This window comes from Squalius cephalus (assembly GCF_949319135.1).
Source record: "Squalius cephalus genome assembly, chromosome: 24".
In the NCBI taxonomy this organism is placed as follows: Eukaryota; Metazoa; Chordata; class Actinopteri; order Cypriniformes; family Leuciscidae; genus Squalius; species Squalius cephalus.
Genome location: NC_137145.1, coordinates 12,938,319 through 12,957,648, shown reverse-complemented (window position 1 = coordinate 12,957,648; position 19,330 = coordinate 12,938,319). Strand labels below are relative to the sequence as shown.

The 19,330-nt window shown below is 38.8% G+C and overlaps 1 protein-coding gene across 26 annotated transcripts in view; it reads left to right on the top strand.

Moving 5' to 3' along the window:
* Positions 1-19,330, top strand: part of dlg2 (discs, large homolog 2) — a gene marked incomplete at its 5' end in the record, with an annotated part of 236,204 nt that overhangs the window by 70,020 nt on the left and 146,854 nt on the right. Inside the window, one exon of one of the 26 annotated variants that reach the window (XM_079860365.1) lies at positions 18,564-18,693. The exons of 24 other annotated variants lie outside the window; for them this stretch is intronic. In XM_079860365.1, coding sequence (XP_079716491.1) covers positions 18,592-18,693 — 102 coding nt within the window. Of the gene's footprint in view, positions 1-18,563; positions 18,694-19,330 lie in introns of those variants that run through there. One more of the 26 variants, XM_079860374.1, reaches the window with a different exon arrangement.

Sequence of the window (19,330 nt, the reverse complement as noted above, 5' to 3'; positions counted from 1 at the left end):
AAAGCTGAAGTGATTAAGTGTTTTTCGATGCTCTAGTTGTCAGTGTCGTAAACATTGTAAGTTGGCATTGCAATGCAAACTGTTGTCGAGAGTGGTTTTCAGTCTGTCGTAAGAAACTCTGCAGCAAAGTGACTCACCCTAAAAGCTAATGTTGTCTCTCTCTTTCCAATTCCTTTTGTTGTTATTTTGTTGTTGCAACTCTGTCTGTCAGTCTTTTACTTTCTATTTTCCTTTCACTTCATCTATTTCCTCTTCCTGTTCCTTCTGTTCCTTTGTGATTCAAGTATTCCAGAGAGCCGACGAATAAGCACTTGATATCATCCCTCTCTTTCTGTTTATCATCATTCTTGCCTTGTTTTTATGATCATTGTTATTTTATTAGTTATACTGCACATGTGATACTCTCCATTTGACTTATGTGTACACCAGCAAGCATGTGGCTGTATACTGAGACTGTGTGTGTGTGTGTGTGTGTGTGTGTGTGTGTGTGTGTGTGTGTGTGTGTGTGTGTGTGTGTGTGTGTGTGTGTGTGTGTGTGTGTGTGTGTGTTTGAAGCTGGTGTGTGTGTGTTTGAAGCTAATGTGCTAAGGCAGGCGTTTGTGGTTAGGTCTGATCCCCTGTTGCATGATGTGTTTTTTTTTTTTTTTGCTTAATCTGGTGAAGACACTTCTACTCAAGGGTGCTCTATGCACACACACATTTATAATGTTGAGCCCTGAGGTACGCCATTACTTAGCCAGACACCCCTACAGGCTTTTGTGGGGGCAGTGACATAATAAAAACAAGAGAAAAAGAAAGATAAAAAGTAGAAAGAGAGGTGGAATGTATAGAGATTTTGTGAGTTGAACATGTTCCCAGTCTGTGTTCACACGGTCTCTGATGATCAGCTCCAATCAGGATCTCTGACTACATCCTTCATCCGTCTGCCATCTCATCTGCTCCCCTCAGAATAACGCCATTGTTCACAGGGGCTCTCGTGTTTCGGCCTGGTTACACTGCTGTTTGGACCCAGACTGTCTGTGTGTGTGTAAGAGAGAGAGTGCTCATGTTACCCCCTTACTGTTCCTTGTTAGAGTGGTAAACATGAGCAGCTAACAGATGCAGGGTCTGTTCCTGTATATCAGTGACACACACGCATACACACAAGTGTTATATGGTGCACATCTTTAAAATAGTTTTACCCACTAACATCTGCCATTGGATCAGAACCGTTTCTTTTCCTCTTAATATGGGCCTCCCTGTTTTTTTGTCTGCTTTATATGAAAATAAAATGGGAGTTTTGAAACTTAAGTATGAATCCTGGTCCCTAGATATGGCTCGGTTCTATAAGACTTATTTGCCCGCACTTCATTTCAACAAACGCTGAGTTACTGTATGACATTAAATAGCGACTGACACTAGAGACTGCAGTATTTAGCCTCCTTGTTGGCGTTCCCGCCTCCCACGCCGGAGACCCGAGTTTGAGGCCCACACAGAGCGGGGCGAGTAGGACCTGAGGGGTTACATTGGTGCCGTGACCCAGATGGGAGTGAGGATTAGGGGATGAGTGTAACGGAGGCCAGCTAGTAAGAGCTGTGCTGGTAAATCTTACTCCCCTGATCTCAAGAGGCACACTAACGATTGACGCTAGAGGCTGCAGTCTTTAGCTTCCTTGTTGGCGTGCGAGGTTCGAGGCCCGCACAGAGCAGGGCGAGTAGGACCTACATATATAATAAAGGCATTATGGCCAACCAGCAATTCATTAAAAAATATATACAGGCCTGATAGCGCTCCGGCGCCACGCCGGATTTCCGACGTACAGACGTGTCTGCGAAAAAAAAAACAAAAAAAAAAACAGGTTCGCGTTCACGTGATCTGACAAGTATCCCAAGATCTGAGAGGCGCTTTCACTAAACCACACCAGTAAGCCTACTTCAGCCAATCGGTAATAGGGTAGGGGCTGGTCTTGGGTTTTGGCCAATCAGATTGATACAGCAGTCACTCCACGTGCAAATTTGTTTTGTGTTTCCCATACACTACGAATGTGTTTCCCACACTGGCAGCACGAAACGTAGCTAAAGTCATGGAGTGCAACTTTATGAAGCCAGGGGAAGACACCAAACTTGTCGATAAAGGCATAAAGAATAAATGGATAGAGAGGAGGTGAGTAGAGACGAAAAGCCCTTTGGAAGCTGGTGTCAAAAATTCCGGCAACCAGGAGCATGTTTCTGCACTTTGTGCGCAAGGAAAATATTATATGGAACTAGCGGGAAAAAAGTGCTGCCACGGCACGAGTTAGACCCTAGTCATCAAGCAGCTGTAGCTCGTGGCCTGATTTGAGGTCACTCGCCAACAGGCCGTTCACATATCGCGTCTTTTGCGCGCTCAAGTTCATTCAAATGTAGGCGCGCCAAGCGCGCTCATAATTGAAGCGACGCGCTCGTTTTTTCCAGGCGTTTTTCGGTGGTGGAAATCCATTAGCCACTAAAACTTTTTTGTCGTTGTGGAGAGCGCAGTGCATGGTTTCATAGCAACGATAGACGCCACGGGAAAATTGGACCTAATTTTACTATTAATAATAAAAGATAAGCTAAAGTGCATTGTAAATGTCAGTAATTTTTTGACTCATTCTTTTTATAAAAATCATTTAAAGTCTGAAATATGTGAGGTTTATCTTTTTATAAAAACTTTTTTGTCAAAACTTTATTTGAACTTGATGCATGTTAGTAGATAACATGTTGCAAGACACTTTTAAAATCTGGCTATCTTTTTTAATGGTATTATTTTAATGTTTATGTAAACAAAAAGTGCATATTGATGCTTATTTTATTTGTTATTTGCTGGTTTTCGACATAAAACTTGGTGAATTGATTTCATTGTGTAGTATTAGTACTTTTTGAACAGGATTCTGTGATAACCGTGATCATTTTTGTCACTATAATCGTGAAATGAAATGTTCATGCCATTTCATCTCTAGTTATGATCAACTAAAATCAACTTATTATGTGTTTTTTTACAGTAAAATATGCAAAGTACAATTTTCTCTAAAAAAATATCTGATTCTGTTCTTTTCTCTGGCACGCGTTGTTGGGTGTGGAAGGTTACTAATGTGATTGCTTTATCTGTAAATTAAATTAATGCTTTTTCAATTACTGAATTCATTGAAATAAAATGAATTCTTTGATTTGAATAATTTTTTGGCAATGCGTCGTAAATAGGTAGGTCTTAAATTTCAATCTTTATGGTCTTAAAATGTCTTAAAAAGGTCTTAAATTTGAATTACTGAAACCTGCTACTGTAATATAGGCTTGTATTGGGTTTTTTCATCTCATGTCTGAATGATGTACATTTATATCCACAAAATCACCAGAATCTATCATTTAAGGGACTATTTATCAAAATGTTCTCCTAGGGGAGCACACCCCTGGATCCCGCTTGAAAATTATGTTGATTAGGGCATATATCTTGGCTTATGGGCCCACTTATCTCCCAGGGAAAAAAGTTCAGGCTCAGGATTTTTTTCTACTATCACCCCTGTATATATATATATATATATATATATATATATATATATATATATATATATATATATATATATATATATATATAAAAAAAAATGAATCAGTGCACTATAAGTGATGAAGTCCACCCCTTTTTAAGACTTACTGTTATTCACCCTGCTATTCACCTGCTTTTTAACAATTTCTAATGATTAAATTATTGATATTTCACTGTCAGGACTAATTGACATTCTGTAGATGCTGAATATGGGAAGGGCTCGTTGCCCCCAGAAAGAACAGTGCTGTAAGCACTTTAGGTTTTTTGTTGTTGTTTTTTTCAGTCCAGAAGGCCTTCAGACAGATATAAGGAGGAGTGTACCCAGATAGGAGGATGATTTGGGGCCAAGATGCACATTCTCTCAGTGTCAGCATTATCACTGTGTTCTCACAGCTTTGGTCATCAAACTCATGTGTTGTTTGTTAATTATTTCTTGTGAAATTGTGTTGCTATTTTAAAATCACAGGCACAGAGAGATGCTGGGAGGGATAGGCTCGTGCTGTGTGTCCTTTAGCTACCGGTGGCATCATGAGAACTTTGTTACTCTGAACGGTTACTTGCAACCTGGATTCTGCCATGAGGCAGGACAAAATTAAACTCAACTCAACTGGAATTCTGGATCTCTCTACCTAGTTTTGGTCCACGATCTAGCCCAGCATTAAAGGAATACAGTGGTGTGAAAAAGTGTTTGCCCCCTTGGTAAATATGATCAAATATGGCTGTAAAAAATAAATCTGCATTTTTAATCCTTTTGATATTTTATTTTAAAAAATGTGCAAAAATCTAACCTTTCATTGAAGTAAAATAATTGAAAGTGGGGGGGAAATCACATTATGAAATAAATGTTTTTCTCCAAAACACGTTGGGAACAATTGTTTGCCCCCTTTTATTAAATACTTTTTGCAGCCTCTTTTTTCCAAGATAACAGCTCTGAGTTTTCTCCTATAATGCCTGATGAGTTTGGAGAACACCCGACAAGAGATCAGAGACCATTCCTCCATACAGAATCTCTCCATCCTGTTCTCCGTTACATGATTTCTAGCACAGGCTGTCAGGTTTAGATTTTTTATCTTTTGGTATTTGATCGAATCCGTGATGCCATGTATCTGAGCAAGATGTCCAGGACCTCTGGCAGAAAATTAGGCCCACAGCATTAAAGATACAGCAGAGTATTTCATTTTACACATGGGGTACTTTTTTATCCCTGTGTGCACCAAACCCATCTTAAGTGTTTGCTGCCAAAAAAGCTAATGTTTTTGTTTCATCTGACCATAGAACCCATCCCGTTTGAAGTTCCAGTAGTGTCAGTTACTTTTCAAATGTTCTATGGTCAGATGAAACAAAAACATTAGCTTTTTTGGCAGCAAACACTTAAGATGGGTTTGGTGCACACAGGGATAAAAAAGTACCCCATGTGTAAAATGAAATACTCTGCTGTATATTTAATGCTGTGGGCCTAATTTTCTTTTTCTAATAAAAGTGATGTTAATTCAGCCAGCGCACATACCTGTATTTACTTCCTGTTTTCGGTCGAAGTCCAAAGTAGTCGATTGTCGAGTTCACGCGCATAGGTTTAGTTATCTATGATCACGCGCGTGAACTCGACAATCGACTACTTTGGACTTCGACCGAAAACAGGAAGTAAATACAGGTATGTGCGCTGGCTGAATTAACATCACTTTTATTAATATCTTTCACATCTACTGCATTCAGATTCACCCGTGTTCACTCTGAAGGAATCACTCACATGGCTGGGCATTTGTAATGACACATCAAGGATGTTAAGAGGCTAAAAGCAGGTTTAAAACTTGCCCCATCGAAGTCAACAGGGTGCAAATTTTAAAAAGAGGATAACACGGTGTAGGCAACACCGATTTTTGTCGTTGTTCTCTGTACTGACAGCACTCCAAATTTACAAAAAAGTGAGCTCAATGTTAAAATTGACCGGAGTTCTCCTTTAAGGGTGTCCACTTTTGAGTGACAGGTGGATTCCCGCTGCTGTGGTCATTAGTCATCATTAGCCGTTTGTCTGCTGTTTGTTAGCTGTCACGTTACCTCAGCTAATTGTCTGACTGTAAAAATAAATAAATTCGGGAGTGACGCTCTACCAAGATGGCGACGGTCGGCCACGCCCATTTTAGGCTTCAAAAACGGTCTTCAGAAACCTACGGGTGACGTCACGGACATTACGTCCATATTTTTTTACAGTCTATGGTTCTGCTCTGTCGTTAACGGCCCAAACGCTCCAATCATGTACCGATCACGCACTGGAAAAGCAAAGTCCGCTCAAATAACGTGAAATTTCTCAGTAGTAGACTTCTGTTTGCTGAGCTGGTATAGCCATGCTAGGCAACAATGGTAAAATTACCTGCTCTGATCACATGCTCTAGCTTTGTATGACTATACTTTATTTTGATAAGTCTGAGTATGTTGCATAGAACTTAAAGGAGAAGTTCACTTTTAAAATGAAAATTCTGTCATCATATACTCACCCTCATGTTGTTTCAAACCTGTATGAATTTCTTTCTTCTGCTGAACAGAAAGGAAGATATTTAGAAGATTATCAGTAACCAGACAGTTTTTGGGTCCCATTGACTTCCATAGTATATTTTTTTCCTACTATGGAAGTCAATGGGACCCAAAAATGGTCTGGTTGGTGAGTATATGATGACAGAATTTTCATTTTAAAAGTGAACTTCTCCTTTAATGAAGAATAATATATTGATATATTGATGTTTAATATTTTAATATAGGGCTATTTTCTGCCCAATTTGTGCGGACATTTTTCCCCCTTTTTTGTGTGTTGTTTAATTAGTGATTCTACGTTTAAATATTGATTTAAGTCTTTAGTTTTAGTCATTTTAATTACTTCAGCTTAAACTTATTTCAGTTAGTTTCATTTAATATATATATATATATATATATATATATATATATATATTTACATATATATCAGCTTTGTTTTAATTGATGGAAACTATTTTATTAAATTTTTGGTTTGTTCGTTTTAGTTAACAATAACAATAACAACACTGCCCTGCAAAAATGTGAAGCTTTTAATTTTATAAAAGCACTTGCACAAGTTTTAACAGAAGAATTAATACATTATTTGAGCTGTAAAGCAACTTAATTTAACAGTAATTTTAGGGTTTTAGGGAGTATGTTGCCATGGCAACTAAGCTGTAAAATGTCATGTTATTGTTTACATCTTGTTGCTATATTCAATCTGCGTATTTTACAATTTACAGATTGGCTTCAGTAATTTCCATTGTAAGTGCCTCACTGTAACCCAGAATAATTTTTTGGGTAATCAACACTGTCAGAAATGCTGTTGATTGAGCACATTTTGTATTGAACCTGGAACATATTTGCCAATAAATCGAGTTCAATAACCTTGTGAAAGTAATCTTAATGCTAAACAAACTTCCACAACCCAGCTCTGCCTCCTCAGTCAAAATGAGCTCTCTGCCACTTCAAGATGTCTCAGGTGTGAGCCGAGGAGTTGCCCCTACACCTTCCTGTTTTATTGGAGATAATTGTTTATTGGAGACAATTGTGTGATTACTAACAGCATTGCCATGATTAATAGAGTGATTACCCAAGTGCTATGGGCTGTTGTGTGGAGAGGGGGAGATGCTTCATGGGAATCTTAATTAGGTTTTCCATGTTGTGTGAGTAAACCCACGCTGCAGGCTTATATAACCCAGAGCCACATTTACGATTTGTAAACCAGGGTATTTTTAGCATTATTTTTCAAAGCAAGATCCATATCTGGACTCTAATCCGTTCTGTGTAAAATCTGTTTGCTCCATTTTTCAGCTTATTGTTCATTCCCATACAGCTATCCAAAAGTGTAAGCACGAATACATGCCAACTTTGAGATTTGTTCGTTTGTCCACAATTTGTTATATTGTTCAACAATTAGGCTACAGAGTTAATGAGGTTTTTATCATAAGTGGTAAACTACTGTTCTGTCCTAATATAAAGGAAGTGAATTTCTTTGGCGCTATCACTCTCAAGGGCTTTTTCTACTGCACTTAACACAGGGTACTTATCTTTTTAAAGCCAGAACTAAGGCAATTTTTAACCCTGAGTAGAACAGGAATACGTTTACCCAAGTTTTGATGCAATGGGTTATTATTTCAAATGTCAGAGTCTAATAATGGCTTGATTTTCTAACCTGGAAAAATATCACAGGTGAAAATTCAATTAGATAAAGTCTAACTTGGGAAACTATAGTGTAGTCGGGGAGTAATTTTGTATTGAGTCACTTGATGTCTTCTTGCTCTTCTTTTTATGTAGTTCCCAAGAGGTCTCTCTGAGCTCAAATCTAATTGTCCTTTACCACTGTAATTAAACGGCTTGTAAAAACCTAGCAAACTTCTGATTAATTTCTAGTCTGCTCTGGATCCTGAGTCCACTGGCAGCTTAGCCTCTAACAGTGAGCCCTGGGAATGTCTCTCCACACCTTTGAAGTCAGAATTCTTCTCATCTTACAGAAAATATATGGGCTACATTGCTTTAACTCAGAATCAAATCTGCATGAGAATCATCAAGGGGCCGAGGTGCGTCACTGTTGGCATGTTTTAGTGCAGTGGTTCCCAAACTGCAAAATAAACCTCTTCATGGTGATACAAGACCCCACTGCAAAATCATGCTGCTTATTATGCCCCGTTCTATTTCTGATGTACTCCAAGCACTCGCGCATCTTTTGACACAAAGGACAAATAGATTGGCAACGTTCTCTTTGTCACATCCAGTGCAGACGGCTTCAAAACAAGAAAATATGACAAGGCATATCTCGCCCCCTGATTCACCAGTACGAATAAAAAGTTCTGGCATGAAACTCTAGATGGCACAGGCTAATAGGTCCTTTAACTCACCTGTTCATAATCACAGACGTTATCTATAGGGCGCAGCTGATTGGTTCCTGCCGTATCAGTAGCCAATGAGCTCGCTGCTCAACCTTCAAATCCTTGGGTAGCATTTGCCTTAGCAGTGCAGCGCGCTTCAGAAACCTTCCACCTTCCCCAGCTCCACCTGTATAGATCTGCTACGGGTAATTTATGTATGCTATATTGTGCAACAGCGTAGCAGATCTATTCCGCCAAGACAAAACCCACAGTGTGTTGCATGCTTCAAAATATTAGCTTCTGACAGTATGACGCCACTTATAGACTTCACATCACAAACACAAAGAAAAGCCCATTGAAGTTGTAGAACTGTATTATTTACAATGTTTCAATTATGTAGTTTTTCGCAAGCAAGGTCATGTCTGAGTGTGTGTTTATGTTGGTGATGTAGGGCTGGGCGATATGGACCAAAAGTCATATCCCGATATATTTAGGCTGAATATCGATATACGATATATATCCCGATATTTTTTCTGCAAAGTGAGAGCAAATGTTCAGTCAAAGTCAAAGCCAAATATGACATCACAAGTAGTTTTATTGAAACAGGCTCTTTCAGTGAACATTTGAAAAATCAAATGAATAAATAATAAACAGGTTTCTTCACCTTAGGGCTGCACGATTATGACAAAAATCACAATTGCCGATTATTCCCTTGGAATTGTAATTGCGATCTATTAATTATGATTATCAGAATTTACATTGAATATATATATATAGGCAAAGTATAACACGTTTTAACACACACACAAGTACTGCCCCCCTTTACTTAACATACACATAAATTGTAAGAATATGACTAATAGTAAAGACTACAGACTAGTACTAATAAATAAACATTAGGCCTATGCTAAAGCTATTAAATAGCAGTCCCAAACTAGTTTTTGTTAAAGCTGTAGTCTACGATGTTGAAAATCGGTCGAGAAAGCCTGAGACAGTTGTGAAGTTTTAAAAAACTCATCCCGCCCCTCCACACACACCCCCCTCCCTTCTGTGCTACCTGATCCCTCCCACCGGGAAACGACCTAAACAACGTCACTCAGTCAAGCTGTGATCACCGGTAGTAAACATTGGCGCATCTTGTTCAAATTCCGATCGGCTCGAACAGAAACTGAATATATACTGAAATATATTCAAGCACTTCAAGAAATATAATCACTTTGACCCGTGATAGGCGATGCTAAACGGCTAACATTCCAATGCCGACCGACAGCATAAGCATGTTGTCAGACTGATAAAAAGCTATTATGTAACACCTCACACCATAAAAGTAAAAAATAAATGCTTACCTGCTCAACAAAAAGTCAGCCGTGTCAGCGTCGTTTTTTTTGGTTTGTTTTTTCTCCATTGCTGAGCTGATGCTACTTTGCTAGCTACCATAGACTGTCAGCTGCTTGCCCGCGAAATTTCATGACGCAGGAGGGGGGCGGGGTGGGGTGCGGTGGGGTGGAGACGCGAGCGTCAAGAGGAGCGGGGGATTGGATGAGAGCAGTTGACCAATGTAAGCTGTCCGGCCGGACAGCTTACACTGGTCAACTTCTCTGCAGCTGTACACCCAATAGAGTGAATGGATTTTTTTCATTCTTTTTTCTCTTCATATTGTTAGGACTGTACTGTAGAACCATAACCAGCATCTAAACGAGGTTATTAATAATGAACAATCTTTGAAATCGTAGACCATAGCTTTAATACAATGTTGGTATGAGCCACTACAGTCATTTAAAAAATATAAAAAAATAACACAAAGAAAAATAAAGTGGCATGGGGTTAATATGGAAACGACAGTTACCATGGTGAATACACAATATTAACAATAACTGTTAATGAAACATGGAAACTGCTCCTGGTGAATAGGATGAAAATCATACCTGCATTACTTTTATTTCGTGTAATTTACAACGTAGCCTAACGGCGTTGCATGCTCGCAGTTTGGCGATAGTGAGGTGATACACAGCGAACAGCGCGCGCCACCGCATTTGCGCGTGCAATTGATGAGTGTGCGCTACGAGCACATATAACGGCTGACAGGACAAGAAAGTCTGTTTTTCTGAGGTGAAAAACTTTATTTCAGCGTACACTTATGTCACTGCCTGGTAGTTCCTATTGTGCTGGGTTTTCTGAAGTAGTCATGATTCGCCTCTCATAACATACATGCTCTAAACACGCACGCAAACTGGAAAAGGAGGGGCGGTGGCGGGGGCGCGGGGAGCAGTGCAGAGAGCTCCAGGTCAGCTGTTGCCTTGAGCAAGGATCACAGCGCAAATTTGAAATATATCGATATATGCGATATGGTCTAATTCCATATCGCGTTTAAAAATATATCGATATATTTTTTATATCGATATATCGCCCAGCCCTATGGTGATGTATGTAGGCCCTGCAGAAAAAGTTTTAGAACCATTGTTTTAGTGTAACTTTTATGCTCGCTCCGTGCATCTTGATGCTGAATTTGGAGCAGACAAGGTGCTTGTCTGTGTAAAGACATGTTGAGAAAATGAGATTTTAGTAATGACTGTGGGTTGCTATCTCAAAGGTTCCACATAAACCATTGTATTGATTTGCAAACCCATAAAGTCCATCATACATGCTTCATGACAGATTTAAATGGACAGACCTATTTGTTTGCCCTTAATGTTATTGGTAGGTTGGATCCCTTCTTCCTGTTTTTTGCTGCAGGCCAAAGCAAATGACACATGGAGGAAGAGGTGCATCCATTTCAGCCTGCACCACTGAGTGCTGATGCTTTACTGTTTTACCGTAATGTAGCACAGTCTGAAGCCAGACTGGATCTTCTTGTGCTGAAGGCATGCTGAAATATTAATGTCAGCTGGAGGGGGTTTAGATGCAGGTACTGTTGGTTCAATTCTGATGCTAGTGCAGAAATGAAAACAGGCCTGCTAGACATATTACAGTGCTACAGACTTGAGATGCTAACATTAGGAGGCCATGAAAACAGACTGTTGATCTTTCTGTGATCATAAGTGCAGTGATGAGCAGTTGGAGGATATTTCTTTATCTTCCATTATCATTTTGAACCAGTCCATTAGTGATATTTAATAATCGGCTAGGAATAATATTTCACAATATCACGGTATTTACTGTATTTTTGATCAAATAAATGCAGCCATGGTGAGCACTGAGCATAAGAGACTGCTTTCAAAAAAATCTTACCAACTCCAAACTTTGTGATGCCTCATCCCCAAGCACCCTTAGTGCACCGTGGTTCATCGTGAAGTGTCATGTGAGGTTCGACTAATATATCAGGATCTGGCTAGCTGCAATCTCAGTTTCTCTCTACACTCCATCTGTGTGACGCTCTGTGTGAATGCGCCCTCTAGTGGACTTCATGAGCGCTTACCCTACCCACGTTCCACTCTCCTCCCCATGTGCACATAGTTCAGTAATATAGCTTGCACTGGCTGCTTCCTGTTAATGAGACTATCAAACCCTCTTTCTGAATAATATATCTGCTTTTATTGTAAATTAAGTGTTGTGCCATATTTGATCCTGACAGCATCGATATCGTAATAAGCAAGCAATACTCATGACTTTAGGACCCAAACCCTATATTTGTAATTACAGTTAAGGTAGACCTGACTTGATCCATACTATACTGTATGTTGAGCTAAATAGAAGCTTGCTATTAGAGAAAATCAAAAAGATCAGCACACGGATGGATTGGTTTTAAACTGTGAGTAATATTTTTTTGACCAAAGCCAGATTTTGCTTCCGTGCCAACCATGCGAACGACGATTCACTTTCTGACCATTTACCGTGCAGTCAGTTCACATCATGGCAGATCGGGTCTCGGAATGTCATGCACAGTTGAGTAGATTCCTAAAATAGAATGACCTTATATTGCTTTTTACATGGGCTCTGTGCATTGAGAGCTATGTCATTTTGAATATTGCAATTTAAAAGGTAGTTCAACCAAAAATGAAAAATGTTGTGTCATTTATTCACTCTCATGTCATTTCACACCAGCATGTTGTTATATTTCAGAGAAAAATAGTCGTATGGACTACTTTCATGGTCTTTTTAAACTTATTATTTATTTTATTTTATTTTATTTTTGTCTACTTTGGAGCTTGACAGCCCATGGTCACTGTCATTGTGTCAAAATGAATATTTTTTTAATTCAAATGAGAAAATTGGTTTGGAACTACATAAAATTCATTTACATTTTTAGTAATGATGATTCAGGCAAAGCATCACAGATTTGGATGCTGATTTAATTCTGTATAAGTAAAATCCAGCATCAGAGCAGCATTAAAAAAACTTTTTTTTGTCGTTGTCATATGAACATGTTCTTGTTACATATTTATATTATAATTTCATCTTTTAATTTATTCCATGTTTCTGTATTCATGTCATATTTAAAATATTTAATTTAGGGTTTTTTTCTGCATTTGTGTTTTTTTTGTGTGTAAATTATATGTGCAGCATTTAGTCTAATTTAATAAAAACATAAAAAAAAATACTGTACAATTACATTTTGATAAAATGTATTATATTTTTCTATATAATATATGATTATTATTATATTATAATTGTAACAATTGTGTTTCTATGTCAATGCATCTGTGCATTTAGTCTGAATCTAACAATGTTTTTTTTTTTTTTTTTAATGTACAAAGTTCAATATGATAAAGTACTAATGCAAACATTAATTTCATCATATACAGTATATATATATATTTTTTCTGCAGTTATGTTTCAATGTAAATGTGTCTATGCAGCATATGTAAAATAGAAGTTGTGCGCGTGTGTGTGTGTGTGTGTACAATGTATTCAGGATCCTTCCTAAGGCATCATTACCCATCACATAAATCGTTTCATGCATGACCACACAACACACACTGCACACATACACGCACAGGCCTGTGTGTACTCTGTACCTCCCAAAGGCCCAGGGCTTTAGTGCAGATCTACTCACTGTGTACTTTATGTGTGTTTGACTATGGATTAGGGTTGGCTCGATACCACAATTTTTGCTTCGGTACGGTACCACATTCTAATACCGTAGTATCAATATTAAACCGATACCACACAGGTTTTTTGGCACGGATATTGCGCATAATTTTACTAATTTACTCATTCCTGATTGTTTCGCATTTATAATGCGGGAAATTATCACAAGGATTTATTAGTAAAACAGCTTTTATTTCACAAACAGAATCAACAGTACTGTGTGTCTCTCTCTATCTCTCAAAATGAGCAAATGGCTTCTGGCTTCAAATGACATCGCTTCTGCACTATAAGCAAGCTGCGTGCTACGATACAACACTCTCGCTCGCATTTCGGGACAGCTGATGGAAATGTCACTTGCCCACGTCTTTTTAAGCCTTGTCAGTTTAAACATTCAAGCGATTTTATATCATTCAGTAGTACTTGTGCTCTTTGAGAGAGGGTTTTCTTTGCACTCATACCCACAGCGCACACACATAAAGCCGCCTCTCAAAGAGCTCGCACATTCCAAAGTGAGTTCTTTTTCACAACTTATTGCGCTTAAATGGTCAAATACACACTGACACAAAATGATGCTTTGGTCAGTGTTAAAAGTAAATAAAAGTCTAAATTAGATAGTTTGAATGACACATTCACCAATCTCTTAATGCCTTGTAGAAGTTAGGATGTTCAAACCAAGCGACAGATGCTTGGCAAGGTTTGATGTGTTTCCTCCCGAGGCAACACATGATTTATAGCAACATTTGCAGACTGGTGTGGTAAGGTTTGTTGATTTGCCATTTTCATCAGTTTTTTAAAGCAAAGTAATTCCAAAATTCACTCCTGCTGCCCTCTTTATTAATTAGTTTTGGGTCGTGCTGAGTGAGATTCACCTGCTTCCATTTCGCATATCCATTTTGTTCCTCTATTTTGTCACATTTGCTGGTTTTCGCATCAGTGGCACACTGGTGGTGAACTTCAGGAAAGCAGCATATCCAATACTAAAATCAGCAAAATCATGATATCACACCGTTTTAAATAAAACATATACCTATTTTTTTCCAGGACCGGTATAACGCGCTACCCTATGGATTCATGTTAATTAGCTCCACTCTCTATTTGAACAGAATAAAACATAGAGCTGCTTCCCTCTTAGCTGTGATCACACATTTGAGGTGGGTTTTACGCCCTGGTATTTTTAGAAGTGTTTCTTTGGGTTTGTTTGGCACAAAGGTTAACTGGCACAAATACATATGCTAAGATCTCATATAAGCTTCCTTCAGATCTCCACATTTACAGGGAAAAGACATATCCCCTTCTGTTGCTCTTCACATTAGAGGTCTGCAAGCCCGTCAGGACCCGACGGGGCCCGACACGCTAAGCCCATTCGGGCTGGGCTCGGGCCATTTTTTTTTTTTTACAGATCGGGCTCGGGTCGGACTCTGGCTTATTTTCTCTCCTTTCATTGTGCCCATAATGTACGTGCAGAGCACACGTCACATAATGTGTATGAAATATTGTTATATTTATTATATTATAAATATTATACATCGCCTAAGCAACACAAACGCAATACGCATATACGCATGCGTCACTCACGTGCATTAACAGGTGACAGTTGACCATGCAGAGGATCAGGAAGAAGTTGGATTTTCTTTTTTTCATTAATATTATTTAACATTAGCCAGTTGGCGAAGAGTTCTTCATTTTTGAACATTGTTTTGAACATTGTTCTTCAGTTACTTAAAAGCAAAGAAAGGTAGGCCGTTTATTTACTTATTTTTGCAGTTGGATCCCGTAGCGCTATATTCTCTACTGCATGCTTATGCTTCTCTCTAATGGACAGTCTGTTCAATATTTGTGGGCATGATTGTTGATGTTTCAGGCCAATAATAAAAGTTTACCTTTCAGTAGCGTGTGATGTGCCGTGCGTGTGTTCGCGTGTAGCAGAGACTGCGCGCATCAGAGAACGTGCATCAAATAGTGCGCGTCAGAGAGAGCTTAAAGTGATATTGATGTTGGTCGGGTCGGGTCGTGTTCGGGCTGAAAAAATTGCAGCCGTTGTCGGGCTGGGGCCGGGTAGGGCTTGAACACAACGGGCCAGGGTCGGGTTAGGGCTGGAGTTTTTGGCCCGTGCAGGGCTCTACTTCACATATTAGCACACATACCGTAATTCAGTTTCATAAGATGTTTATACTTTAAGAATCTTAATACTTTTTTATTTGTTTAAAATATAATTTCAATATTGTTAATATACAGTAGCAACAAGGTGGTTTAGGGTGGTTTGCAGAGCAGTTGTGAACATAATAGGCGGACATTATTATACTGTTGATCAGCCAATCATAGCTGATCTCATGTTTTTGTTCAAGTGCTCTCTGAGAGTCAAAGTTTTCTATTTACAGCATGTTTTTACAAGTGTTTAGCCAATCACAATCATATATGTTGAGTGTGTGAACATAATGGCCTATCAAAGGTTTTGTTTTGTTCAACACGAGCCACACAATGGCGAATCTGTTTCATTATAGCCAACAAATGGTAAACACAATATAAAGAAGAGATTCATTGTCAAATGAAGGCAGCTTTTTTTATTATAACGGGACTTTTCGCGAGAGTTCAGAATTCAGTGAGCTGGCGCTTGAGAGATTGACAAACTTAGTGATTATAAAGGGAGGGCTCTTCTCTTGCGTTCTGTTTATTACCCCTTCACAATATTAAAACAAGTTTAGTTTTTCATGCTGCTAAGCAGGCTATACTGCAAAATTTCTGGATTGACAACTGTATTTAAATGTGTGATTGAATCAGAAACTGTGATGATTGACAGTGATAACCAACGGACGAGATAAAACGGGACTTTTTTTTTTTTTTTTTTTTTTTAAGTACTTAATTCAACAGTTTTTGCTCTGGTACTGAAATAGTTTTTGGTTTTGGCCCCGTTTACACCTGGTATTAAGATGTGTTGTGGTCGATCACAAGAGTACGACACTAAATGCACTAAATGTTTTGAGCTTGTCCACTTTCAACCACATCTAGAGGTAGTCGAAAACTTATTCGACCGGATTGCTTTCATAGTGTAAATGCACATGTGGGCGAATGTGTTTGAACTGACACAAAAGACCGCCTACTCTCCTTCGCCTACTGACTTAACGCGTGAACATGGGAAGTGTGGTAGATGGGATTTAAACTTTGGCTGGAGACCCAAGTTTGGTTTGAAGATGAAAAACGTACCGAGCTCAATGTTCTCTCTCCATTCTTGATTTCTAACACGCACTCACAGTGTTCAGTGCGGTGTTGCGGCTGTCAGCGCAGAATCTAAAGCTACTGCTCTCCGTATATATTTCTGTTTTCTCCAGTTGTGTTCATATGTAAATTGTGTGAGCTTATTTTGTCCATTAGACAAAATTGCATACAATTAACCACGCATAGATCCTCCCTCTGAAGAAATCAGGACAGAAGTGGTTGAAACTAGGTAAAAGAGACAGATTAAAATACCAGGTTATGTGTACCAGGTGTAAACAGGGCCTGAGGGTTTAAATACACAAAGGTAACAAGAAGGACAGGTGTTGGTGATTAGTTGACATGGTAACAAACAAGGGCATCTATGGAAGCTAACAAGATGGCAATAGAAACAAGGAAACAAGAACTAAACCACATGAAGAGAACAGAGGCACAGCAAGACAACTAAATATCAAAATAAGTCCATGAAACAGACACAGGGAATCGTGACACATAAATTCACCCGCTGAGGGTTTAACTTACAATTCTTCACCTCCAGCATGATTTCTGCCATCCCAGAACACCTCTGTTTTCCTTCTGGAGCGCACACACACACAGGCATAATGCCATCCTGCACTCTGTCTGGGTTTGGCAGTTTGCTGTATGGGCTTGTAAACATCCTCTCTCATCTCTTGGAGTTGTTGTGGTAATTTGTCGGCTAGCACATCTGCTGCCGGGATCTGAGTTGATCTTGATATACATCCTCAACTTGGCAAAGATGCCCATTGAAAACAGTATTGTATTTGTTGTGATTTTGAATGCTGGCATCATGTTGTTCAAAACCCACATGACTCTGTCCAAATACATTTATATACTCTATCCTTCAAAGGTTTATGGTCAGAAAGATTTGTATATATTTTCATAGAAGTGTCTTACGCTTTTGAAATAGCTGTTTTCTATTTGAATATATTATAAAATGTAATTTATTCCTGTGAAGCTGAATTTCCAGCATCATTATTCCAGCCTCCAGTGTCACATGATCCTTCAGTAAACACAAAGCCTTCAAAAACATTTATCATCCTTGAGTCTGTTGTAAGGAACCTTTAATTTTTTATGATGACAAAATGTTATATTGTGTTAATTTGTGTAATTCCTATAACCACTTGAAATGATGTCCGTATGCCTCTCTCATTTCTTACTGTTAATATCTGTATCCTTTAATTTTCAAAAAGCTAATAGACTAAACACATAATAGCCTACGCATGTGCATGACGTCACCATTTTCGCAGATTCACTTTTTTGTAGTTTACATGGAGATGATCAGGGTGTCAAAAGTTTGTTTTCAGGCCACCAAAATGCTGTTGTCATGTTAATGAACAGCCAAAATGGCAATAGAAACAAGGAAACAGCCCCTGAGAAATTTTCAAATAAAGCCCGCAAATGTATATATTTAAAGAGAACAGCATTCAGACCTATTCCGGTGACTCTGCCATCACGCAAGTTCTCGCTGAATTTCAAATCAGTCTAGCAAATCACACTGGGCCTTGCTAATAAAGCCGGGTGGTGCCAATTATGTAGATAATTTACCACAACATTGTTCTTGGCATTACTAGTTAATCTCATGGTCCTGGTATTATTTCACCCCAAAATCAAAAGAAAAGAAAAACAAGTTTTGCAAAAAGAAACTAAAGCATAAGTAAGAAGAGTAAGAAGAACGCTTTAAGTAGACAGGGTTGTGAAATAACGTCTAACTCAGACCAGAGTAGAAAAAGCGAGAGAAGTGAGATCTTAACAGTGGCTGCATCCCAGTTGCGTGTATGTGTGTGTGTGTGTGTGTGTGTGTGTGTTTAGGGAGCACGTGTGAGTGTGTGTGTTCATGCATTAGGCGGACTCTTGCTTATCCAGGAGTGAAGAGTCTCGTGCTTTCTCTCTCTCTCTACGTCAATGCTCGTAGCATGAGTGCATTGCTCCTGTTGTGAGAGGAATGTCTCCTATACTGAGGAACCCCGACTGTTTCAATCCAATGCTCTGCCACTGTAAGGTCGCATGCCATGACAACACCTTGTCGCTGATGTTCGGATGTAAGGTAGGCTTCCATCATGATATGTGTCATTCTGTAGAAAAGATGATATTTTTTTAAGATGCATTAAGCATTAGCACTTTACAAGCTCTGGGAATGCTGCCTTTTGGCCAGAACAGGAAGTGTGTCAGTGGTTTGACACTCAGAATTTGCTTCTAATGTGGATTATTGGAATGCAGTTGATTTATTGAAACATGTTGTACTGCAGGTGTTTGTTCACTATCACTTTTGTGTTTTGAATGATTTAGCGTGTTTTAAGTAATTGATGGGATTTACAACCCTCACTTTAAATGACAAGCACTTAAGTTTGCTGTTTTTGTTTTGTTTTGTTTTGTTTTTTCAGCCTTTAAACAGTGAAACATCTGTAAACCCATGTAATGTCATTTGGATCAAGATGTTATTCCCGGGGTGAATGTTGTATTTAGTTGGCGTGCTACATTTGTTTGTTTGTTTGCTCTCTTGTACGGTCCTTCATTCAGAACCAATTAGTTTCAGACGGCAGAGGCAGTCCGCAGCTCGGCATGCTAATAAGATGATTCAGCTCTGGATGTAAAATGAATTGCAGCTGCAAAGGGAATTCTGTCACTTGTGCTTGGCATTATGATGTCAGTAGGGTGGGTTTATTTATAACTCATGGAAACAT